Below are 25,523 nucleotides of genomic sequence, written 5' to 3'. Positions count from 1 at the left end.
ATTGCTAGAAATTGTAGAAAACTGGTGATATCTAAAATATTTTTTTACTTTTATAAGGAGAAAGGATGGTAGAATCTGCAAACCATAAGTCAGAGATATTAGTATCAATCTCAGATCAGATGCTAAAATGAACTATCCAAAAGATGTGTTTTTAAACAATTAGAAAAGAGTAACCACTAAGTCAGCATGGATTTATAAAAAATCATGCCAGACTAACTCCAATCTCTTTTTGGGCAGAATTACTAGACATAGTATATATGGTATTTTGACAAAGAATTTGGTGAGAAATTGCATGATATAAACATAAGGAAATACAGAGCAAGAGGAAGCACAAGGACATTTCTTGCACAAATAAACCTAAGGGAGTACTAATTAATTGATCAATATCAACTTAGGAATGACTTCTAGTGGAGTGAACCAGTATTGTGACTTGGCACTGTTCTCTAAAACACTTTCATTAGTGACTCGAATGAAAATATAATGGGTATATTTATCAAACATGTGTGTTACTTATCTATTTGTGGAAATTTGTTAATTTCCACAAATTCAGTGGCTTCAAACACACATTTACAATCTCACAACTTCTGTGGGTCAGGAGTCCAAGGATAGCTTAGTTGGGTCCTCTGCTTCAATGTCTCTCACAAGACTATAGACAAGATGTCGACCAGGGCTGGGTCTCATCTGAAGGCTCAAATGGGGAAGGATCTGTTTCCAAGTTTATGTAGTTGTTGATCTAATTCAGGTCCTTGAGGGCTGTTGGTCTGAGTGCTTCGCTTCCTAACCAACCATTGGCCAAAGGCTACACTCAGTTCTTTGCCATGTGGACTTCTGCAAGATGTCCTCCTAGCAAGATGGAAGTCACAATCTTATGGAACCAAATCACTGAAGTGACAACCCCTCTCCTTTCCTGTATTCTATTTATCACAGATCTTGCTAACATTCAAGAGGAGAGGATTACACAAGAGTCTGAATACCAAGAGGCAGAGATCATTGGGGGCCATCTTAATGTCTGCCCACCACTGTGTGTTCATCCAATATGTCAAGTATTTTCAAATTCAGGTCATTTGCAATTTCCTCTCTATGGAATGCTCTTCCCCCAGATAATCACATGACCGGCTCCTTCTCATCCTTTAAGTACCAGCTCAAACATCATTGCCTCAGAGATTTAACACTTTTTAAATTCCAAAATATCCTGTTTGTTTGTATGTTGTCTGTCTCTCTCTAGTAGACTGTAACTTCCTTTGGAACACAAAACTGATCTGTCTCATTCACCCCAACATCTCCAGTGCCTAAAACAATGCCTAGAACAGGCACTCAGTATTTTTTGAATGAATGCACCAAAGTTGTGAGGAACAGATGACAAATTTAAGATCTAATAAGATCTTAATACTTTAGAATAATGAGTTTTAGTGAATAAGATGAAAGTTAACAGAAATAAATCTAAATATACTGTACTTGGGTCTAAAAAACCAACTGGATGGAGATTAGGATGGAAAAGCTAGCAACATTTTACTTAAAAAATCTAGAGTGGTGCTATCCCATAAAAATATAATGTGAGCCACATATGTAATTTAAATGCTTCTAGTGGCCACTAAAAAAATAAAAAGAAACAGGTGAAATTAATTTTAATAACATATTTTGACCCAAATATCCAAAATTCTGTCATTTCAACATGTAACCAATATAAAAAATCATTGAGATATTTTACATTCTTAATTTTGTACTTTGAAATTCAGTGTGTATTTTACACTTACAACACACCTCAATTCAGATTAGCCACATTTCAAAAGCTCAAGTAGCTACATATGATACTCTAAGTGGCATTTTTACTTAGACTCTTTGATTTACAACTATATTGTGGAGGCTCTTGCATTTGGATTTTATCCAGCAAAAGTGTCATTATAGATTTCTGAGCAAAGAAATGATATGACAGGGGCCAGCCCGGTGGCATAGCGGTTAAGTTCACATGCTCCGCTTCTCAGTGCCCCGGGGCTCGCCGGTTCAGATCCTGGGTGTGCACATGGCACCGCTTGGCACGCCATGCTGTGGTAGGCGTCCCATATATAAAATAGAGGAAGATGGGCACGGACGTTAGCTCAGGGCCAGGCTTCCTCAGCAAAAAGAGGAGGACTGGCAGTAGTTAGCTCAGGGCTAATCTTGCTCAAAAAAAAAAAAAAAAGAAAAAGAAATAATATGACAGAACAACTAAAATAACTAGTCCTTGGTGAGTGCACACTATACGCCAGGCACTGTTCTAAATGCTTTCTATGTATTAACTAATTTAATCCACTCACAATCCTGTGAAGTATTATTATCCCCATTTTACACGATAACATCATGAGTAATAACATGCTGGCAGTGTGCAGTACAGACTAAAAGGGGAAGAAACTTGCAAAAGTTAGGTTACTTTTATTTACTCACTTATATCCACCTTTGACCTAGATAACATTTCAGGTGGCTTACAAGAGTACATAAAATAAGCCAAAATAACATGAATTGAAAGTAGGACAAAAGAAGAAAGAAAAACATCTCTGCTGAAATGATTTGATCCCTGGATGTTAAAATCTCTCTAAGTTTTATAACATTACTCTAGCGAAAAAACAATACTAAAACAACAGAAATCCAAAGTAAAAATTTTCTGCAATCTCATCATCTAGTCAAAATAATGTTTTATTTATTGATGTTACTTTAAGTCCTTGTCTACATGCATATTCAATTTTTACATATTTGCAGTAATTTTACAGCTAGCATTCTATATTCTTTTTGCTCAACATTATTCCATAATTCTTTTCGTCTTATTGGAGTCTTATTTTTTTTCTCTCCACTCCCCTGGACTGTAACCAATGCTAAAAGCCTGGCGTACTTCTCCACATCTTTCTCTATACTCATTAAAACGTATCTAAATACATACATACCTATGTGGGGGTTGTTGTTAAGGTGGTAGGCTTTTAAAAATGGGATCATATATTTCTGGACACATTGATTTTCTCATCTATTACTTCATGGCTATCTCTCCACTTTAACAGAAATAGTTCTAACCCATTTTGATAGCTGTATAACATTCCACGTAAGATCATTTATCTAACAATTCCTCTTACGACGGACATGTAGGTTGTTTTCAGGTTTTGTTTTTATTAATTTTCTTTCTCTCTACCCCCTTTTTTTGGTTTCTGCAAACAATGCTGCAGTAAACATCCCTACATCCCTGCACATCTAGCCTCCTTCTGTGCTGATGATTTTGTTAAAGGACAAATTCCAGAGTGGAATTCTTTTAGTTCCTCAAATATTTCAAGCTCTTTCTCACCCTTTGCATAGGCTGCTTTCTTTTCCTAAAATGCTTCCTAACACATAGCAATCAATTTTATATTTATTTATATAATTATTTGTCTGTCTCATCACATGAGTGTAAATTCCTTGAGAGTTGAATCCCATTCATCTTTTAAGTCTTATCTCAGCTTAAATATACTTCTTTGCAGAGGTTTTTCCATGAACTCCAACCCAAATTAATCCCCCATCATATTCTTCAAAGGCCCTCAACTTTTCTTTTCTTAGAAATTATCACAATTTGTAATTATATATTTATTTGTGTAACTATTTAATGTTTGTCTCCCCTAAAAGGACTGCAGGGAGCACATCTATTTTGTTCACCAGTGTAACCCTTATCCCCAGAATAGTGTACGGTACATGAAAGATGTTCAGTAAATAGTTGTTAAATATTGAAAGAATTATTAAAGGAGGGTGGGGTCTGGATAAAATCATACTGTGGAATAAACCCTCCTCCTATAACAAGTTTTTTTTCTCTCCAAAGCCCCAGTACATAGTTGTATATCCTAGTTGTAAGCCCTTCTAGTTCCTCTATGTGAGACGCCATCACAGCATGGCTTGATGAATGGTGTGTAGGTCTACACCCAGGATCCTAACTGGCAAACCTGGGCCACCAAAGTGGAGGGCGTGAACTTAACCGCTATACCACTGAGCTGGTCCCTCCCATAACAATTTTTAACAGGCCAAATCTGCTTTAAGAGTTCAAGACATCTATGTCAAAAGAACTAGCACTAACAACAAAACCTTGTAAGGAAAAACAATTAGCTCTAAGGGATGGCATATCTCTGAAGAACAACATGTGGTCTAAGAAGGGAATGTAGAAAGGGCCAATGGAATTTTGAGACACAGCCATGGAACAGTTCCTCTCACTGACTTGACTCATCTAGTCACTGAACAAGTATTTACTGAGCACCCACCACGGGCCAGACACCATTCCAGATGCTGGAGATATAATACTGAACAAAACACACACACAAAAAAATCCAACTCTCATGGGAAACAGATAATAAGAAAAATAAGCAAATTATATCATATGTTAACATGCTGAAAAGCACTATAGAGAAAAATAACAGAGAGAAAGGAGATGGAAAGCAAGGAGGTATCAGGGAAGAATAATTTTTCAGAAGTCCAATGCTTTATCCATTACGTGATCCCATCTAGGATCAATTTTTTAAAGGATGGTCAAGGTACGTCTTAGGAAGTTGACATTTGAACTAAGACTTGAGGGAAGTGAAGGAGTTAACCATATGAATATCTAGAAGAAAAGTGTTCTAGAGGGAGAAAGCCAGTACAAAGGCCCTGAGGCAGGAACGTGCCTTGTGTATACAAGGCATAGCAAAGAGGTCAGTAAGACTGGGGGCTCACCGGCTTGATGATGTTAGAAAAAAAGATGCGAGAGTTTATATACTAGGTGCCTTAGTGGACCACGCCACTTTTCCTCCTCCTTATTCCAGCTGCTACATTGAGCCATGTGCACACTCACGTAACATGCCTCACCATCTCCTCCTTACCTCCATACAATACCCAGAGTGAGCCTTTTGATTTTCCACATCAACGTCAACTGCGGGATTTTATGACTTTCTACATATGGCGAATTATATCTGGCTTATTTGTGTAGATTGTCGTCAAGGTCCTGAAGCCAAGAATCTAAACTTCTCATGAAGTAACTGACCGGCCCAGGGCACTATTAAAGGAAGTATTGAGACAATTACTGTACTTTTACAATTCATAGCAAAAGTACCAATATTTCCCTTCCCTCTCCAACCAACCCACTTCCTTCACTTTTTCCAAAACCTACTTCTTAACTAAGCAGGACTGAGAAAGTCCCTCCTGATCTGCAATACTAACTAGGTGTACCCAAAGTATTTACAAATTCAGAAGCGAATAATTTAAAAAGTCTAAATGTCTTATAAAGGGTTCTAAAAACTCAATGGCTCCTTCCTGACTACAGGACAAAGCAAAAAATTCTTAGTTTCATTTTCAAGACTCTCCCCTATCTCGGCTTATTAAAACTGTCTTACTAACTACTGTTTTGAGAACTCCCTCCAGCCAAGCTGGTCCTTCCCCAAAGCATCACGCTCATTCGCGCTTCCGCTCCTTTTTCACTTGTTCTCCACCTAAAACGTTCTTTCTTTCAAGGCTTAACTCTATTTCCACCTCCTACATGAAGCGTTCTTTAACCACCAAAGCTCCTAGCAATTTCCCCCTCCTCTGGCTTCTATCATTTGTCTACGTAGCTCATTTTATTTAATAATTTATGAGGGCAAACTCAAAAGAATTTTTTCTAAACCTCCCCCAACACACACACGCACATCAGACTCTTTCTCTCAGAATTTCTATCCAGACTGTCTGCCCAGGATTGGATCCTATTATTTGATGACTATTTTATACATACACACAAACACTTCTTGGACACATACAATGGGTAGTAGGGCGCCAAGGCCCTTATAACGCATCATATAACCTACTCTTACCCTCACACCCACTGGTTCATCAACTCTCGTGAATTCCACCCTACAGCGGTTTCTTGATTCCATCCTTACCTCCTCCTCCCTACTATTACTATTGCAGAAGCTTGACCTCTCCCACCTAGACTATGCCAATAGACCCTAAATGGTCTCCTCCCTGCCTTCAGCCTTCAACCTTCCAGTCCATCCTCTCATTCCTGAGGGACAGCACTTCTGACATTACTCTGCTGGTTAAACCCTCTGGTGGCGCCAAACGCTCCAGCTCGATGGGGTCCTTTCCAGCATGCTCCAGCCTCCCTTCACAGGTTCATCATGCTTTCCCCCTTGCTACAAACAGCCTTTGGTGTTTGCCTTATAAATGCCTCCTCTTCTCTCAAGATGCAGCTCCAGAGCCGCCTCCTGTCTCTCAGGTTTCCTGACACTCCCGAGCGGGAGGGACCGGACCGCCACTTGTGTTTTCACGGTACTGTGACACAGTCTCATTCTCTGCCAACGACACCATAACGGCTCTATGACCACGCTTACGGCTGCTCCTCCCGCAGCCCCGGGCGTCCCTCCCGCACCAAACGCTGTCTCGCTCATCTCTACCTAGTCTGTCTTCCCGCGAGCAAAACGCGGACCCGGAGGCAACCACGCCCTGGACAAACATCTGCTGACCGCCAACTGCTAGCATTTCTTCTATTCTTCCCGCAGCCCGGGGCGCACGGGGCGGGCACTCAGCCTTCAGCGAGGCCGCGCCTCACAGGAGCGGGGCGGGCGTCCACCACACAGCAGGCCGACTGCCCCACCGCACAGAGCGCACGCGCGGCCCTGACCTAGAGTGTCCCAGAGCCGAGTCTAGCTGACCAGCCCGGGGCCTGGCCAGGGCACGGAGCACAGGACGACCGACAAGGTAATGCTGGGCCAACCGAGCGACGGGAGTAACACAGGCTGACTGACGACTAACCGAAGGTGGTAGCGGGTCCCAACTGGCTGCCTGGCGGACCCAAAGCAGGAAGATAGGATGGCTGGCCTCGTCATCTTCCCAGAGGAGGAAAGACAGCGAATGAAGAGCTACACAGACGCCAAGCACGCGCTTCGCGCCTCTCCTCACGCGGAGGACAGGAAAAGTGTTGGCGTGCGGCAGGCCTCGCCGAGTGCGCATGCGCAGCAGTCTCCCGGTCTCACTCTTTTCCCGCCCTGCCCGAGGCCCCGCCCCCTCACCCGAGGCCTGCGCCAGCTTCGCCGAGTGCGCGCGCGCGGCAGCCTCATTTCCCCGCCCCTCACGTGGCCCCTCCGCCTCCCCCTAGGTGGATGGGAGCCTCCTGGGTTGTACACGTGCGCGCACCCGAGCCGGCCCTCCTAGTCACGTGACTCCCGACTCCGCGCCTTCTCCGCGCCAGCCTTCCCGGCTTCTGCTGCCGGAGTCCGACGGTATGGCTGCCGCCATGTCCTACGCCGCTTCACTCTCTCCACTGTTTCCCCTTCTCCTGTTCCTGCTGCTCCTCTCCGCTCCCCATGGCGGCAGCGGCCTGCACACCAAGGGCGCCCTTCCTCTGGATACAGTCACTTTCTACAAGGTAACGGGGGAGGGGGCACATCGCGCGCAGGTGCAGCCCGAGCACCCGGGAGAGCGCGCACCCGTGGGGGACGCAGGGGCCTGAGGGCTGGCGGGTGGTGGTCCGTAGCGACGATCCCGGGGCTTCCCACCATCATATAGGGCTGGGCCGGGGCCGTATCATGACCACGGGGCATACACGATCCAGGGTCCGGCGCACCCTTGCCTTTGCGGTATTTGTACTTGCTTCCTCTTTTGCAAAAGAGCTGCAGAGATGGAGCCGAGGGGACTGGGTGCCCCTTCCCCTCACCCACGGGGAGAGGGCGGTGCCGGGCGAGATCCAATCCTGGAGTCCCAAGTGGGAGACCCAGAGGGCGGTGCGAGGCGGACGTCACCCGCCTCCCGGCTGTGGGGGGGCGGGAACCCGACGTGTTAGTATGCATGTCTCTGCCCCTCTCCCTTTGGTGTGGATTGCAGCCTGCTTTGCAATATGCAAACAGTGTCCAGCTATCCTGCATCTCCTTGTAAAGTGCAAGCGTTAAGAATAAGCTTCAGTTCAACCACCCTGTAAGGAATATCTTGGGCCTGGGGACAAAATCAGTAAAATCGGGTCAAGACCTGGAAGGATTTGCCACTAATACCCCCCTCCAACCTACCCATTTACAGAATTTGGGGTCCTGGCCTGGGTAAATGGACGTTGGAAATGTTGAAGGCTGAATGCAGTCCCTGCCCCCTCCTCATGCACGTGTCTTCACCCACTGGCAGCTTTTAACTACGAGATGGGCAAGTGTTGAGAGAGGCCCAGTCATTTTATTTTCTTAGTTTGCACCCATTGCTGGGAAGTGAAACCAAGAAGGGGAGCTCTAAACCTCTCTCAAGTGATTGAACCCTTCCTATTCTCAAAAAGCTTCTTTGTCGTGGACTTGGCATCCGTGGCTTATTCAAAGCAAAATTTCAAGAATTTAAAAGTATAGGTGTGGCTGGGTGGTTGTAAGCTATACCCCACAGCACCTTATGCTTTGGGGGCCTTTATTGGGAAAGTGACACCCCTACCCCCCAAAGCATGGGAATGCAATAACATCACAGATCAGGTGTGACTTAGAGGGAAACTGCACTGTAAGGTCAACAGTATTTCCTAATCGGTTGGTGCCCCTCCATCTTTACTGCTACCACCCTGGTCTAGGCTATCATTACAATGGCCTCTCCTCACTGGTCTCCCAGCTTTCACTCTTGAGCCTCTCAATCCATTCTCCAGACAGTAGCCTAAGTCCTACATGATGACCCTTGTCTTCCCTCTCCTGTCATCTCCTAATCATTCTTTCTGCCCCCTCTGCTCCAGCCACACATGCCTTCTGTCCTTTGAATAGTCCTAGTTCATTACTGCCTTAGACCCTTTGCACTGGAAGTTCCTTGTGACTAGAACATTCTTTGCCCAGTCTTTGAAAGGCTGGTTGCTTCTCATCATTCAGGCTTTGGTTAAATGTTACCTTCTCAGTCTTTCTTTGTTCCCCTTCCCTTGGTAAAGTACTAGTGACATTACCTGTTTGCTCTGTAGAGCATTCATCACTGGTTTTTTTGGTCTGTTTTATTATCTCCCACACTAGAATATTATATGCTTGTGAATCAACTACCTTGCATCTACACAACCTTGCAGGTTACCTGTCACATAGAAGATGTCAATAGTAATTTGTTGAATGAACGAGCAAGTGTTTTCTTCAGTCCCTTTCTAAATCTCACTCTCTTCCATCACCATTGAACAAAAGGGGAGCTTCCTCATGTTAATTAAGTCCAGCAGTCTTGTTCCATGCTTTGGCTTTCAGTGACGTCCCATGTCTTTTTTTTTTTCTTGCCCTTCACTATCACTAGAAATAAGAGACCCTGTCTGTTTTCTTTGCTGCTGTGTTCACTTAGAATGGTGTCTGGCACATGATAGACCCTCAGTACTTTTTTATTCAGTGAATGAATAGTGAATTCATCTGTACATTGAAGAAGCAAGTTGCCTAAATATAGGTTATGGTGGAGCTATTTCCTGCATGAGGAAAGGAGACAGATTTCTAAAGCAATTAAGAGGTGCAGACTGAGTAAAAGAACAAGAAGAAATTCACTGTGCAAATGTCTGCATTTAAAACCATTCTGCCAGTAGCTACGAATGGTGAAAGTAAAAGATGGAGGCCTCTCCATTCTATTTCATTAGACCACTGTATGATTATTAATATTGTTCCATAATACAAATGTAGGCCCCTTGAAGGTAGGAATCATTTGTTGTGCTTTTAAAAAAATTTTCCCCCCGGACATGTAGCACTGGCTACAAAAGCCTGTCCTAGTTTTGTTTATTTATCAAATATTTTGGAGCATCTGCCACATGCCAGGCACTGTTGGGCACTAGAGATACAACAGAACACAGGTCCGACAAGGTCCTTGATTCTCATAAATGTATATTCTAGTGGAGAGGACAGATAACAAACAAGCAAAGAAGGATTTCAGAGAGTGATTGCTGTGAAGAAGGCAGAGGAGGGTCGCATGACAGAGTATGATGGAAGCGAAGCAGTATTAAATGATATGAGTAGAGGATGCCTCTCCATTAGGAAGAGCCATTTGCACTGAGCTTTGAATGATAGACAACTGGAAAAAACAGGGAAAGGGCATTCAGCCAGCAGAGACAGCAAATGAAAAGGCCCTATGTGGGAATAAATTTGGTGTTTTGAACTGAAATAAGGCCACTTGGGCCAGAGGGATGTGATCTGATTTATATTTTAAGTCTTTCCTGCTTTTAGGCCCTCAGAGCTCAGACTTTTGGGGTCAGTGACCACTTAAAGATTACCTCTTCTGGTAACTTCTCCCCCTTCCCTTGTGTCCCTAGGCAATGTTAAATATTTTTAAAACCTAAAACCAGGGGCTCGCCCCGTGGCCAAGTGGTTAGGTTTGCGCACTCAGCTGCAGGCAGCCCAGTGTTTTGTTGGTTCAGATCCTGGGCACGGACATGGCACTGCTCATCAAACCACGCTGAGGCAGCGTCCCACATGCCACAACTAGAAGGACCCACAATGAAGAATATACAACTATGTACTGGGGAGCTTTCGGGAGAAAAAGGAAAAAAATAAAATAAAATAAAAAACCCTAAAACCAAAGGGACATCAACACACAATAAGGAACAGAGACTAACAAAAACTGAAATGATGTCAGCTTGACTTAATTATGACAGTGATTGCCTATGATGAAAAACTGAGTCAGTGATCACTTTGATTAGAAAATCAAAAAGCTGTAGGAGGAGGAGAAGGCAGAATTATTGACAAAGGCATTTTGTTAGATATTATCTGTGCATTGGAAGAAACTATCAAAAGAAAGTCCTTGGGATGCCTCAGTAAGTTAAACATAGAATTATCCTATGACCCCATAGTTCTACCCCTGGATATATACCCAAAAGAAATGAAAATAGGTGTTCAAACAAAAACTTAGACACAAATATTCGTAATAGCACTATTTGTAAATAGCCAAAAGGTGGAAACAATCGAAATGTCCATCATCTGATAAATGGATAAACAAACTGTGGTATATCCATACAATGGAATATTTATTTGGCCATAAAGAGGAATGAAATTCTGATACATGCCACATGGGTAAACCTTGAAAACATTATGCTAAGTGAAAGAAGCCGGTCACAAAAGGCCAGGTATTGTATGATTCTATCAGAGTAGACAAATCCATAGAGACAGAAAGCAGATTAGTGGTTGCCAGGGGCTAGGAGGCCTGGGGAATGACTGTTTAATGGGGACCTGGTTCCTTTTCAGGAGATGGAAATGTTCTGGAACCAGATATTAGTGATGGTTGCACAACATTGTTAATGTACTAAATCCCACTAAATTCTGTACTTTAAAATGGCGAATTTTATGTGATGATAACTTTACCATAATTTAAATAAAAGTCTTGGCCATGACAGTTTAGGACCTAGCGATCTAGCCAAAGAGAATTGTGGTCTAGGGAGGGGATATGGTCCCAATTCTGGTCTCTCAGCAGCTTCCCATGAGCCCTGAAATTGTGGAGTTCTAATTCTGGGCTCCCTAGCTAAAGCATCCTCCAGGGTGCCAGCTCTTTTAAAGACAATTGGTTGGTTGATTTTTGTCAGATTTCTGGTTTGATGTTTACTGAGAAAGGCCCCTTGGGATGATGGGCATGACAGGGGCCAAGATAGTGTGTGCTAAGGATCTCCTTAGCCTTACCCAAAGGGCCACTGGAGGAGGCCTGAGTACATCTAGATCTTTGTTTATTGTAGACAGGATTGTATATGTCTTTGATTAGTGTCAACAAGTACCTAATTGTGGGGTACCCAGTGTGTAGCAGGTACCACTAAATTGTTAAATGAATCAGTGGGCGGGTGAATGAATGAATGAATATTAGTATGGGAGAGCTTGTCCCCCTTGTGGGCTTGGTTTCTATTCTGTTTCCTAAACAGGGGTCCCTTGGGAAAGGGAATTAGTCCCAAAAGTCTCTGGAACCCCCAACTTGCTCAGCCTTATACACCCTCAGGTTATTCCCAAAAGCAAGTTCGTCTTGGTGAAGTTCGACACCCAGTACCCCTACGGTGAGAAGCAGGATGAGTTCAAGCGTCTGGCTGAAAACTCGGCCTCCAGCGATGATCTCTTGGTGGCAGAGGTGGGGATCTCAGGTATGGACAAGTCCAGGATGACTGGGGAGGGCAGAGAGGGAGGAAGCTAGGAATTATTTCCCTACTAGCAGGGGGAATACGCAGTGCCTTTCTGTCTGAGCCACACACAGGGAGTGTAAACGGGGTCATGCTTCTCAAGGATGGTGCTCATGGCAAGCTTAGCCTGAGCAGATTCGTGACCACAGAACCTCAGCTCGGCCTTGCAGGTACCTGAGGGGAGGGAATCCATCCCTCACCCCCCACCCCACACTGACACTAAACTTACTGTGAGAACTTGGAGCTCTCCTTGCAGGAGACTGTGGTGAGACGGGGTGCCATTCCTCCTAGGGGACAGCATAGTCAGGTTTTCCATCTTCATGTCAGCTCTTGTGTACCAAAACTATTGGGTTTTGGCTTTAGCTCAAATCCAGCAGAGCTGCCACTAAACCAAGGGCAGTTCTCAACCACAGTGACAACTTTAATACTAGTAGTTGCCAGCATGTAGTGGTTTACAGTCTGTAAAGATGTGCACAGACATTGCATTTTTAATCTTCACTTGAACCCCGCCTGAGAAGCGAGACACATTATCTCCGTTTTATACTTGAGGAAAACTTGAGGAACCTCAGGGAGCTTCAGTGACTTGTCTCAGGCTATGGGGTAGGAAGTGGCTCATCTCCAGAACTCCACCTAAGTATTTATTCCTAAGTGCAGTGGTTCCTCCCTCTCTCAGCTTCCTCCCAGCTGGGATGGCTCAGTTCCCCAGTAAGCTCCAGAGTCTGGTCCTGGGTGGAGATAGCTGTCACACTTCTCCAGGGCCCTGAAATTGTGGAGTTCTAATTCTGGGCTCCCTAGCTAAAGCATCCTCCAGGGTGCCACCTCCTTTAAAGACAATTGGTTGGTTGGTCAGTTCTGACTCAAGTGTGAGTCCACTCCGTTGGGCCTTTTAGAACAATAATAATAACCAACATTTATCAGATATCTACTGTGTGCCAGGCCACTGTGCTAAGTGTTTTGTATATATTGCATCCTTGTGACGACTCTTTGAAGGAAGTACTATGACCCCCATCTTTCACATGAAGAAATGGAGGCTGAGTAACTTGATGAAGATCGTAGAGTTTAAAGTGGCGGGGTAGGATTGGAACTCCACGCTTCCTCTACTACTGCCCAGTAACAGATGGTCTTGGCCATTTCTTCTTGGCAAGGTGTTAAAAACCAGTTGTCACGGCATCAGCTCTTGGGATGGCTACTGCCTCTTAGGAAGGACATAGCCAGTGCTAAGAGCTACCACATATTAAGCACTTAATTCTGCCAGGTTAAGTGCATGTATCCCCTCATTGGGTCCTCCCAGCAGCCCTCGCGTGGTAGGGGCTATGTTCCTTACCTACCACGCAGTCCCCTTGCTCACTAAGTGCCAGCCAGATTGGCCTTTGTAATCCTTAACTACACCCAGCTCATTCCTGCCTCAGAGCTTTTGTACTTACAGTCCTGTCTACCTGAGACACTCTTCCCAGATCTTCACATGTCTGGCTCCTTGATATTCAGGTTCCTCAATTCATGTCATCTCCACAGAGGCCTTCCATGACCACCTGAAGTGGGCTGCCTTACCCAGTCACTCGGTCACATCACCCTGTTTTATTTTCGTCATGGCACTGATCACTTATGTTCATTTGTTTATTTTCTCTCTTCTCATCCTTCGAAGAACATGAGCTCCTTGAGGTCAGAGAGCTTGATACTCTTAATCACACCTACATCCCCAGAACTTAGAACAGGACCTGGCATGTAGTGGGCATATAATAAATACTCAGAAGAATTACCACTTTTCAGATGAGGAAAATGATGTGCAGAGAGGTTAAATGACTCGACTAATGCCATATGGCTAGGAAGTAGCAGAGAAGTTCAAATACAGCCAAGAAGGTTCATCTCCCTCTCTGCCCAGTTAGGCCTTCTAACCATCTCCTGCCCTGCATTCCTCATGGATTTGCTCCTCATATCTCATTTCTGTTCACAGATTATGGTGACAAGCTGAACATGGAGCTGAGTGAGAAATACAAGCTGGACAAAGAGAACTACCCAGTCTTCTACCTCTTCCGGGATGGGGACTTTGAGAACCCAATCCTGTATAACGGTGTGATTAAGGTTGGAGCCATCCAGCGCTGGCTAAAGGGGCAAGGGGTCTACCTAGGTATGCCTGGTTGCCTGCCTGCATATGATGCCCTTGCTGGGGAGTTCATCAGGGCCTCTGGCATGGAGGCCCGCCAGGCCCTCTTGAAGCGGGGGCAGGACAACCTCGCAAGTGTGAAGGAGACTGAGAAGAAGTGGGCTGAGCAATACCTGAAGATCATGGGGAAGGTCTTAGACCAAGGTGAAGATTTCCCAGCATCAGAGATGACCCGGATCACCAAGCTGATTGAGAAGAACAAGATGAGCGACGGGAAGAAGGAAGAACTCCAGAAGAGCTTAAACATCTTGACTGCCTTCCAGAAGAAGGAGGCTGAGAAGGAGGAGCTGTAAAAAGGCACTCCAGGGTTTGGCAGGGTGGGGAGGGGAGAGTTACCTGCTGGCTGTGAGACCCTCCTGGGATATAAAGGAGTGGTGGGAAAAGTGGCACTAAACCAGAAGTCTGAGCATGCGTGGATGTTGATGCTGATGTGACCATGCTTGGGATATTTATAGCCAGCCCGGGTATAGCGGGAACACTTAATCAGATGACTTGTGAAATTCCCCCTCGAAGGAATTGGTGCTATAAAGAAGAGTGTACCGCCTAGGTCCTTGACAGGTGTAATTCTGATCCAATTAAAGTTTGTGTGTTTTGGTTAAGTGGACCTGAACCACTTAACCATTCAGTTTTCTTTTACAAATTATACTTTGGCCTATGACCTGATTTCTTTGAAATTTTTTTTTTTAATTTTTAAAAAAATGTTTTATTTTTCCTTTTTCTCCCAAAGCCGCCTAGTACGTAGTTGTGTATTTTTAGCTATGGGTCCAGTTGTGGCATGTGGGATGCCGCCTCAGCGTGGCTTGACAAGCGGTGCCATGTCCACGCCCAGGATTCGAACTGGCAAAACCCTGGGCCACCAAAGCAGAATGCGTAAACTTAACCACTCGGCCATGGGGCTGGCCCCTAAATTTATTTTTTAATCGAAACTGGTATGGACTTCACTCTACCAGGGTAACAGACTGTCCTGGTAACATTGTGGAAACTGGTCCCAGCTTAAGGCCTACCTTTATTACTGTCCACTAGTGTTCAGACTGAAGTGGACCGATTGTGGGTGATAAAATGCATTGCCCATTTTCTGGTCCTTAAAAGTGAATGGTGGGGGCCGGCCCAGTGACACAGCAGTTAAGTGCACATGTTCCACTTTGGCAGCCCGGGGTTCACTAGTTCAGATCCCAGGTGCGGATGTGGCACCGCTTGGCAAGCCATGCTGTGGTAGGCATCCCACATATAAAGTAGAGTAAGATGGGCACAGATGTTAGCTCAGGGCCAGTCTTCCTCAGCAAAAAGAGGAGGATTGGCAGCAGATGTTAGCTCAGGGCCAGTCTCCCTCAAAAAAAAAAAAAAAGTGAATGGTGGGGTGAGCCCTGTGACTGAGTGGTTAAGTTTGCACACACTGCTTTGGCAGCCTAGGGTTTTGCTGGTTCAGATCCTGGGCACAGACCTAGCACCGCTCATAAAGCCATGCTGAGGCAGCATCCCACATCGAAGAACTAGAAGGACCTACAACTAGAATATACAACTATGTACTGGGGGGCTATGGGGAGAAGGAGGAGGAAAAAAAGATTGGGAACAGATGTTAGCGCAGGCTCAATCTTTGGGAAAAAAAATTGAATGGCAACATTAACAAAACTTGGTGTAATTATTTTCCATACTCCCTGAGATACATATAACAGGTTCTTAGTTTCACTGATATAATCTGGTGAGGTTTTTTAGAGTTAGATTTAGACAGCTAAATGATACAGTTCAGTCCAATTTGAAAGTTTAAAAAAAAAAAAGGGATTGTTCTCCATCTGAGTTACGATGTCACTGTCTGTTACTCCGTAAGTACCAACTTTTAAAAAGCAGAGTGGGAGAGCATTTTGCTGACTTTCAAACCTGTTCTCAGGAGTGATGAGCAGTTATCTGCAATGGTAAGCTTCATGACAGCATCCCCATTGTCATATTTAACTATTGGAAAATATCAAACTGCACTGCAGCTCCTGAAATATGTCTAATTACACCCACACAAAGAAATTTGAGTTGAACAGAGTTGGCAAACAAAACCTTAATTGGTTATGTTCCTCCATTTCAGCCAGCCTGGTATTTAAAGTCACTGGAAACAAAAAAATGCAGTGAAATCCATGTGTAAATGGGAACTAAAACAAGTTTGGTAGCTTAGACTAACAATTCAAATCAACTAGGTAAAAGATGTTCAAATCTAAATGCCTACCTGTAGTATAGGTACTCTCAACATTTGACAAAAAATATAACGATTATATATTTAGCTCAGCAATTTCAGTATTTCCCCTACTTAATTCAATTCTAATTGAAAAGTTTGGAAGATCTTTTTGGATGCCTCTCACTGGTGAACTTACTTTAGCTGTTCTAGTTTTTCCTCATCTAACACAGGGTCACTTCCAAAGAACTAAGTATTCACTGTCTTATGGAAATTAGAGTAACAAATGGCAGGTAAGGAAAGAACTCTAGAACTAAATTCATCCGCAGTCCCTGAATGTGGTTTTATCTTGATTCTCAATTGTGAGGAATGAAAGAAAGGTGGCAACACATCCATGGGTACTTCACTGGATGGGTCCAGGCTGGGTATCATTATTTATAGGGTCTTGAGTTGAAGAAACATGGGCTATTGGGCAGGACTAGAGTTATCATACATCAGAGGCTCTTTGTTCCAAATATTTTTCATTTTAGTGTTTTGAGTCTGTGTCTAGTTTGGAGTCTGAAGTGATCTGCATATGCCACGTAAAATTCAGTCTTCCCTGATACTTAAGTCAAATGGATTCCTTCCTTCTACTTCTTAGGATCTAATTAATATTGTGGCTCAAATGCTGCTAATCAGACTGCTAGTGAAGGCTGTGGACTGGCTTCTCAGAATCAAAATAATTATATACATTTTTAAGGGAATTTCCAGATAACCTGAAGCAAACCTGGATGCAACATGAATCCTGTTCTAAGGAACTTGCAAGTTATCTCAAATAGTGTAAAGAATAATTTTAGTTTAGAAATAGTCCTTGGTAATTGGTGCCACAAAAAGAAATGCTGGCATTAGAATTGCAGCAAGAGAGATTATTCAACAGAGAACCAAGATAGAATCTAGGGATTTGAATGTGGCCGTCAAGATTAAGAATGTGAGGGACCAGCCTGTTGGTGCAGTGAAGTCCGTGCACTCCACTTCAGCAGCCTGGGGTTCCCAGGTTTGGATCCCAGGCACAGACCTACACACTGATCATCAAGTCATGCTGTGGCAGCATCCCACATAAAATAGAGGAAGATTGTCACGTTAGCTAAGGGACAATCTTCCTCAGGCAAAAAGAGATTGGCAACGGATGTTAGCTCAGGGCCAGTCTTCCTCACCAAAAAAAAAAAAAAAAAAAAAAGTGAGATGGTGTGGGAGGGTTCTGAATTTTAGCTCATTTCATCAATGCTTGAGTGAATCTTATCCAACCCTTACCCCACTTGGTGGCCTTAGGTAGTAGCGTTATCTGCAATAACTACTTTTCTCATATGTAAAGCACTAGCTGCGACACACAGAAGCTGGAGGCTGCAAAAAACCTTGTGCTCCTCAAGCATAAACTGTTGTAGGTACCCCACAAATAATTTCTATAAGCATTTGGCTCATGGTTGCTTACCTTCTGCTTGTTATTATGATATACATGTCTGCATCAAGGCAGTGACAGCATCTAAAAAACGGGAAACAGAAAAAAGTGTAAACCTGAGCCCACCTTTTGGGCAAAGTTAAAAATGGCAGCGAGGTATATCCAAGTATCCACTTTTTGATAAAGGAAAAAAGGAGATGGACTTAACTCATAACCTAAGAAGCAGGCAAAAAGCCTTTTCAGGGCTCAGGTAAGGGCATTTAATATCACAAGACAGAAAAGGAAACTAGGAGAGGGAAAACAAACGGCTCTCTCTCCTTCCCAGTGTGTTGTCAGTCTGTCTGAATAAACTTGATCTCAGCCTGTGAGTTCATGTCCTCTTGGGATAAATCATCTCATCAGCCTGTCTGAAATCCTCCAGTAACTTCCTACTAAATTTAGAAATCTCATTCCTTCCCCTGGCTACAGACTCCTGATTGCTCTGATCCCCTCTACTTTCTCAATCCCTACCTTCATTCCACTTCTTTCATTGAGTCCCAGCAACTTGAGCCTTTTTTTTTCTGTCATTGGAACGTGCTCAGCAGTTTCCTGCCTTGAGGGCTTTGCTCTTGTCTTCCCCTTTCCATACCTGACTCTTCATTCAGGTCAGGTGGCACCACTCCAGAGGTCCTCTCATGCCCCAGTTTATCAACATATCCTGTTTTATTTGATTAAACAGGACTTAATTACAAAGTAGTATTTATTTTTATTGTCTCTTCCTCCACCTCTGCCATTAACTAGGATATTGGGTTTCACTTACCATTATATCAGCAGAGCCTAAAGTGGAGTCTGGCACATAGTAAATAGTTCTCAATAAATATATGTTGAATTAATGAATGCAAGCATGCAAGGTACTACTTTCAAACAAAATGACTAGGGCCCTTGGAATAAAAATTTTAAATTCAAAAGTATTACAATTTTGCTGGGGAGTATAATGCTGAATACAAAATTGACATGCATTATATCATTTGAAAGTTGTGGCTTCTAGGAATCCAAAGAAATATGAACCAGGCAGAAGTGCCAACTTAAAAGCGTTGCTATAAATTAACCCTCCAGGTTAAAGCAGATGCGCTATATGCTTCACTTAGTTCCGAAGAAGGAAGAATATCTACTTCCCGTATTAATCACATCAAATAAGTAGGGAGAGTTTCAGTAACAAGGCCATAGATACATTGAAACCCCTTTTTATATTAAAAGTTAAAATGAAAGACAAATCCAGATTGAACATAGTGATTGCAAAATATAATGCAATTTTGAACAATTAAAATTATGAAAATATACAAAATTGATGGGCAACACAGCTAGGCATTTGTACATTTTCCATTATGTGGAGAACACTAAAAATTTCTCTATCTTTTATCCACATCAGATAAATGATTTAAACCAAATGTTTGCTTTGGAGAGTCTTAACTTAAGATCTCAGTAGTATAAAAAGCAGTAATTTTTCAGTCTGTAAACAGTAGTATTTTTTCTCCTTTCCTTTTTTTTCTCTTAAATATCAATTTACCACACAAAAACAAACAAAACAAAACAAAACCCCACACAAACCAAAAACAGCAGCAGCAGCAATGCGTTATTTGGGAATTCTCTTCAAATACCAATGACATACAATTGCTGGAGAGGGTGGTTTTTACTCATGTAAGAATATATATATATATATTTTTTAACTGTACACAATTTATAGTGCATGACAGTTTCCAAAAGAATAGATCAATAAAAGATATTGGCCATTTCTGCATAATTTCATTCTTTTTACAATTATCTCAAAATGTAAGAGGTTGGATCTAACTGAAATGCTACATTTAGTAGGAAAATCAGCAAGTAGTAAAGGAAGCATAACCTCAACAGAACATTATTTGTCACTAAAACCAGCAGAGGTCCCAGATGCACCTAGGCAAGAGACTAGTTAGGCAGACCACTGGAGTCACACACTGTCCCTGAGGACCAAGGCCAGCCCACTGAGCACATACGCTATATTGATCATGGTCAGTTGATAGACTTGTTTCAAAGAGCATTTCTATTTTTATGTACAGTATTTTTGGATATCAAGGAAACATCATTTCAAGAACACATGCCATACACACATACTCCCACCCCCATACACACACAGTTCCATCTAAATTGGCCATAGTTTTATGAAATTATGAGATGTTGTCACTAATTAGATTTGGAATCAATCAGAATTTTCAATTCATCTTGTTCAAGGCAGTTTTTCGTTTTGGGATGGGGTGTGAGAGCTGTGGCTACCAATTTACATCAGCAATAATTTTTTGAAATTACTTGATGGACTAGGATTTCCAACGTCTTATTTTGAACAGATAATGTAGTAACTTTCTTAAAAATTTCCTTGGAAGTTTAAACAGTTATTAATCACTCTATTAAATTGTGAGTCTAAGAAAGTCAAAACGAGAGGACAAAATGTATCTGCTCTGCATACAGAGATTTTCCAAGCTCTCTTTTGGTTGCTTTTAAAAGAAAAGTATCACATTTCACTGGAGAAGTGAGTTGCAAAAGACTTTTAAGGTCTTCAAGACCAATCCTCCATCAGATGCTTGAATTTCCTTATCAAATTCATTTCTTTGTTCTTACAGAATTACTAACTTAAGCGGTATTTGGGTAACAAAGACCAAAAACAGAAGCAGATTCAAACACAAAAAAAGTTATCAAAGCAATTGTATGAACTGGATAACATTTTCAAGAGCAATATTTATCTTCCATCAGACCAACCTCTGAAGCTATAGTCTTAGGGAGCTCCAAGTGAACAATGTAAACACCATCCTGGTGTAATTCTCAAGTTTGAAGAAAACAGTCTGAACCTCAAACCGAATGGATAACATTTCTTTTGCCAGCCCAAAACTTGAAACCTAGGTTAAGTCCATAATATACATTCCTTCCCTCCTTCCCAAACCCCCCACTTAAAAAACACTAGAGTATTAAATCTTTATTTTCAAGCATATATTTGTATATATATGCTTGAAAATACATATATATGTAAAAGCATATACATATATATATATATATATATCTCACAAAACCAATGACATTGGTATTAGACTTGCCTGCATAAATTATATACACTTCTCTTCTTTAGAACAGTGATTCCCATCTTTCCCAAATGGATGAAAGAAGCAAGCTAGTCCTCAGCAGGCTTATAAGTGGTCTGCACTGCTTTCCCCTCCAAACAACTGTAAGTTAACAGAAGCCCGTGATTTAACTCTCACAGGAGCAAGGATGGAGACATCTTGGCTATCTGGACTATTAAGCCAAAAAATGAATGCCTGTGGTCGTCTGAATGGTGCCCTTCAGTGGCAGGTGCTTATGCCAAACTTCATCTGAGGCCCTTTGGGTACCTGCCTTGGGTTCTATGGGAGCCAAGCAGCTGAGGAAGCCTCAAAATTAAAATGCTATTGTGGCAAGAGGGCCTGCTTCCAGTCATGGTCCCCCGCTACTTCTGCCTTCTGCTTCCTAAGGCTCAAGGACCAGACCAAAAGACCCACTGCTATAACGGCAGGGCCATTCAGCTGCTCTGAGGTTGATGCTTTATGCTTAATTTCTATTGCTGCTTTTATAGGACCCCACCACCACCACCACTACCACCACCACCACCACCACTACCACCACCAGATGTGTCTGGTGATAGAAGGGAAGAAGAAAAGTGGGGTTCTCTTGTGGCTGCCATATGCATATGAACATGTATAAAAAGTGGTCAAACCCAGATGAGGGTCCTGCTTCTGGTTTATATACAATAATTTAATCAGTTGTATACATTTAATACCTAAAAAATTAATTCACAATCAAAGTCCTTCATGCATTTTATGAGGAAGTTCTGGATTAAAATGATGGTCAACCAGATGTAGCTTTTGCCTGGGAAGAGGATAACATTTTCTGTTGGAGAGTCATCAGTGCCTGTGGTTCACACTTCCTTAAATTTTTAGTTTCTTCGTGGTCTCAAGTCTTTTTTTCAGCAGCTCCCCAATTTCCAGAAGTGAGTGTAGATAACTGCTCTGCACCTTCCCTTGCACAGTCTTTGAAAATTTTCTCTCTTCCTACAAAGGAGACAAGAATTAGTGGTCTTGCTCAGAAAGCATTCCCCCAGATTATGGTTCCTCAGATACAAGTTAAAATTACCATTACCTTTGGTCTTACTGCAAGCTCCATCAGAATACAGTGAGTCATTTTCAATTTCATAAAATGAAAAGAAGGCTAAAGCTCATCACACATGTATATTTTTCCGTGTGATTTTTCACTGAGACCCTGTTGCTTTAGCAGCATTATTCTTTCAAGTAACCTTTGTTTGTAAAGTCGAAAGCCTGAGATTTCTGATTACTATTTTTCATCAAGAAAAAAGGTAGGGGCCGGCCCCCCGGCCAAGTGGTTAAGCTCGTGCCCTCCGCTTCAGCGGCCCAGGGTTTCGCGGGTTTGGATCCTGGGTGCGGACATGGCACTGCTCATCAAGCCATGTTGAGGTGGCATCCCACATGGGACAAGTAGAAGGACCCACAACTAAAAATATACAAATATGTACTGGGGGGCTTGGGGAGAAAAAGGAAAAATAAAATCTTTAAAAAAAAGAAAAAGAAAAAGAAAAAAGGTAAGTAATTATTACTAAGTAGTTTGGACATAAAATTCCTACCATTTTGTTATCAGCTGTACAAAATGGAAAAATTGAGATTTCTGATTATTAGTTTCATTGGAAAAAAATTAGAAATTTATTGTTAATTTGGACATTATCACAGTCACTTCTTAAAGGCATCAAATTTACCAGTATCATCTTTTCTAGTTACAATATTGACAAGTCTCCCTCCATACTGACAAAGTCCATGGGTTGGCCAAACGACTAAAAAAGACCAGAGCTTTCCTAAGCCTACTCAAATACGTGAGTTAAATACTGATGCATATTTGACCTGTGGTAGAGACCACAAAAAGTGAAGGGGATGGAGTGTTCAAACACAGAAAGGAGGTTGGCTGAGAAGTGGTTAGATCTACATGAAGTTGGCAGAATTGCAAAGCCCAGAAGAAACCAGGTAAGCACACCTTATGACCCAACATGTGCATCAGAAGGTATATACAAATACATTTCAATATTATACGTAAAAACAAATGTACAGAAACAACCTAAAATGTCCAATGGTTCTGGTACGTTCATATTTTGAATACTATACAGCTGTCTAAAAGAATAAGATTGATCTATATGCATTAGCCTGAACGGATCTCTTGAATATAAGGTTGAGTGAAATAAAAAAAAGCCAAGCTTCAGAATAGTATATCATTTACTTTTAAAAACCTAACAGGTATTAGAGTACCTTATAAAGTTACATTAAAACCAGATGGTTTTAGAATTTAAAAGATACAAATAGTATTGTGTATTTATAAGTATAAATGCAAAAAAGAAAAAAAGTCTTGGCACACAACCAGTTTCAATGGATACCCCTAGGGAGGAAGAGAGGGACCAGGACCAGAGGTGGCAGTCTAGAGGTCTTATTCATAGTGTTTCGAGTTTACAAAGAAAAGAAGGAAAGAAAAAAGAAATGAGCCTAATGGAAACGGAATTGAAGAGATTTTTTTTTCTTTTACTCAAGGAAAGTCCCTAGCACTATACGGATCCTGTATTTGATGACGACTGCTGCTCAGTCTATTATATGTACTGTGACTTTAACACAAGTAGGCAATATAATGCCACTACTATTTTGTTTAATCTTCACCATAATCCTATGAAGTAGATATTATTATGACTTCCGTTTTACAGATAAAGCAAGTGAGGCCCAGAGAGGGCAAGTGACTTTCCCAAAGTCAAAAGATGAGGACAGAGCCAGGGCTTGAAAAACCTAGAGTAGCTCAAAGTTAAGCATAACTTTGACAATAATCAAAACGAGAAATCTCATACTTCATTTCAGGAGGCAGACAGATCTTTTAACAAGAACAACCACTCAACAGTCTGGACAAAAGCAGGGCTACTGTGCCTGTCACTCGTGTACCTGACAGTCCTTCTCACATACCATGTGCTCTGGCTCTGCCGACTGACTCCAGGTGCCCCACACAATTCACTTTCCTGCCTCTGTGCTTTTGTCTTCTTTTGTGTGTTTTGCCTCCTTCTGCTTGGGATTCCTTTCCTCCATTCTTGTCTCCCTGGTGAAAACTTCTTAATCCTCAAATGTCCCCTCTCCAGTGAGACTCTTTGACTCGCTCAGATTTTTGTGCCTATAGCATATTTCCAATTTAGTTAAGTAATTTGTATGTTATCTCTCTACAGCGAGGTCTCTGATCACTGTATTTCTGCAAGCATTTAGCCCAACAACAGTTAGCTCAATAAATTTATATCTACTTATTGAAAATCGTAAATGTACTCAGCAAAGCCCAACCACATGAAATAATGTGACACTTGTTCAAGGGTGCGATCTTTAAGATTTTTTCATTTTCTTTTTTTAAATAGGTACTGTAATTTTAAGTTTTGTTTTTCTTTGGTATTCACTCAAGGGGATGGGAGTTTGGAGTAGAAAATGAGTTTGGGTTTGGTCTAAAAATTAAAAAGTTAAACAGCTCCAAATCTACTACAAATTTTCAGATTTCTTTGTAGAAGTGTTCCAAAAGTACCAGCAAGTCTCTCTCCTTTCAGAGTGGTGTGCAAGTGGGAGGTAGAAGGCAAGAATCCTACCTAGGATGCACCTATTTCTCAAGAATTCAATTACTAGGCCTTTACTGGGTACCCAAGTTCCTTGATGTCATAAAGGCTAATGGCAGATACAAATGTATTACAAGAATACAGAAGAGGGACAGGTGGAGATGGTTCTGGATGGTGGGACTGGGACTGATTGATTTGGGGCTGGGAACTGGGAGGTGCTATTCTGTTTTCTAATTCTCTTATAGTGAACATACATTTTGTATGTCAAGAAATAGTGAAATACTACATAGCAGTTAAAAAGAATAAGGTAGATAAGTACTCATATGTAATGATCTCCTAGAGACTAAGTACAAAAAGCAAGAGACAAAACCACGTGTATAGTATGTTATCACTTGTGTATTAGTAAAGGTGAGAAGTGGCAGGGAAGGCAGACATAATATGCTTATGCTTGGGTTATCTAACTCAGGAAGATCACACAAGATATGCTTATGCTTGGGTTATCTAACTCAGGAAGGTCACACAAGATATGCTTATGCTTGGGTTATCTAACTCAGGAAGATCACACAAGATATGCTTATACTTGGGTTATCTAACTCAGGAAGATCACACAAGATACGCTTATGCTTGGGTTATCTAACTCAGGAAGACCACACAAGATATGCTTATGCTTGGGTTATCTAACTCAGGAAGATCACACAAGATATGCTTATGCTTGGGTTATCTAACTCAGGAAGACCACACAAGATATGCTTATGCTTGGGTTATCTAACTCAGGAAGGTCACACAAGATATGCTTATGCTTGGGTTATCTAACTCAGGAAGGTCACACAAGATATGCTTATGCTTGGGTTATCTAACTCAGGAAGACCACACAAGATATGCTTATGCTTGGGTTATCTAACTCAGGAAGGTCACACAAGATATGCTTATACTTGGGTTATCTAACTCAGGAAGATCACACAAGATATGCTTATACTTGGGTTATCTAACTCAGGAAGGTCACACAAGATATGCTTATACTTGGGTTATCTAACTCAGGAAGGTCACACAAGATATGCTTATACTTGGGTTATCTAACTCAGGAAG

General features: G+C 42.1%; 3 protein-coding genes across 30 annotated transcripts in view; 1 reads left to right on the top strand and 2 right to left on the bottom strand.

Moving 5' to 3' along the window:
- The window catches only part of TMEM116 (transmembrane protein 116), a 103,559-nt gene extending 95,845 nt beyond the window's left edge, over positions 1 to 7,714 (bottom strand). For 4 of the 26 annotated variants that reach the window (XM_070628902.1, XM_070628896.1, XM_070628898.1 and 1 more), the window contains exons 1-2: positions 6,739 to 6,877; positions 4,836 to 5,008 (exon numbers count right to left, since the gene is read on the bottom strand). Coding sequence is in view for 18 of the 26 variants with exons in the window: in XM_070628896.1 (XP_070484997.1) it covers positions 4,836 to 4,841 (6 nt within the window). In the remaining 8 variants the exon portion in view is untranslated. Of the gene's footprint in view, positions 1 to 4,835; positions 5,009 to 6,143; positions 6,298 to 6,380; positions 6,604 to 6,738; positions 6,961 to 7,412 lie in introns of those variants that run through there. The other 22 variants (XR_011542395.1, XM_070628893.1, XR_011542392.1 and 19 more) reach the window with 17 other exon arrangements.
- ERP29 (endoplasmic reticulum protein 29) lies at positions 6,964 to 14,832 on the top strand. Of its 2 annotated transcripts, XM_008525684.2 has the most exons (3): positions 6,964 to 7,351; positions 11,854 to 11,992; positions 13,980 to 14,832. In XM_008525684.2, the coding sequence occupies exons 1-3, from the start codon at positions 7,208 to 7,210 to the stop codon at positions 14,480 to 14,482; spliced, it is 786 nt and encodes a 261-aa protein (XP_008523906.1). In that variant the 5' UTR covers positions 6,964 to 7,207; the 3' UTR covers positions 14,483 to 14,832. The 2 variants fall into 2 exon arrangements, with proteins under 2 accessions (XP_008523906.1, XP_008523907.1); XM_008525685.2 differs by lacking the exon at positions 11,854 to 11,992 and having other exon boundaries at positions 7,065 to 7,351.
- Positions 14,833 to 18,986: 4,154 nt separating this feature from the next.
- Positions 18,987 to 25,523, bottom strand: part of NAA25 (N-alpha-acetyltransferase 25, NatB auxiliary subunit) — a 69,866-nt gene continuing 63,329 nt past the window's right edge. For both annotated transcript variants that reach the window (XM_008525683.2, XM_070628867.1), the window contains one exon: positions 18,987 to 21,864. In XM_008525683.2, the coding sequence (XP_008523905.2) occupies positions 21,742 to 21,864 (123 nt within the window). In that variant the 3' untranslated portion in view covers positions 18,987 to 21,741. The remainder of the gene's footprint in view (positions 21,865 to 25,523) is intronic.

Source organism: Equus przewalskii, chromosome 7 (genome assembly GCF_037783145.1).
Source record: "Equus przewalskii isolate Varuska chromosome 7, EquPr2, whole genome shotgun sequence".
NCBI classification, from domain to species: Eukaryota; Metazoa; Chordata; class Mammalia; order Perissodactyla; family Equidae; genus Equus; species Equus przewalskii.
The sequence above is the reverse complement of the archived record's forward strand: the minus strand, read 5'-3'. Positions and strand labels throughout refer to the sequence as shown.

What these genes read in the sequence shown, in the direction of transcription:
- ERP29 (XM_008525684.2), top strand. Translation starts at nt 7,208, where the DNA reads ATGGCTGCCGCCATGTCCTACGCCGCTTCACTCTCTCCACTGTTTCCC. An exon ending in ATACAGTCACTTTCTACAAG is followed by an intron (nt 7,352 to 11,853) that starts GTAACGGGGGAG and finishes ATACACCCTCAG; the next exon opens with GTTATTCCCAAAAGCAAGTT. An exon ending in GGCAGAGGTGGGGATCTCAG is followed by an intron (nt 11,993 to 13,979) that starts GTATGGACAAGT and finishes TTCTGTTCACAG; the next exon opens with ATTATGGTGACAAGCTGAAC.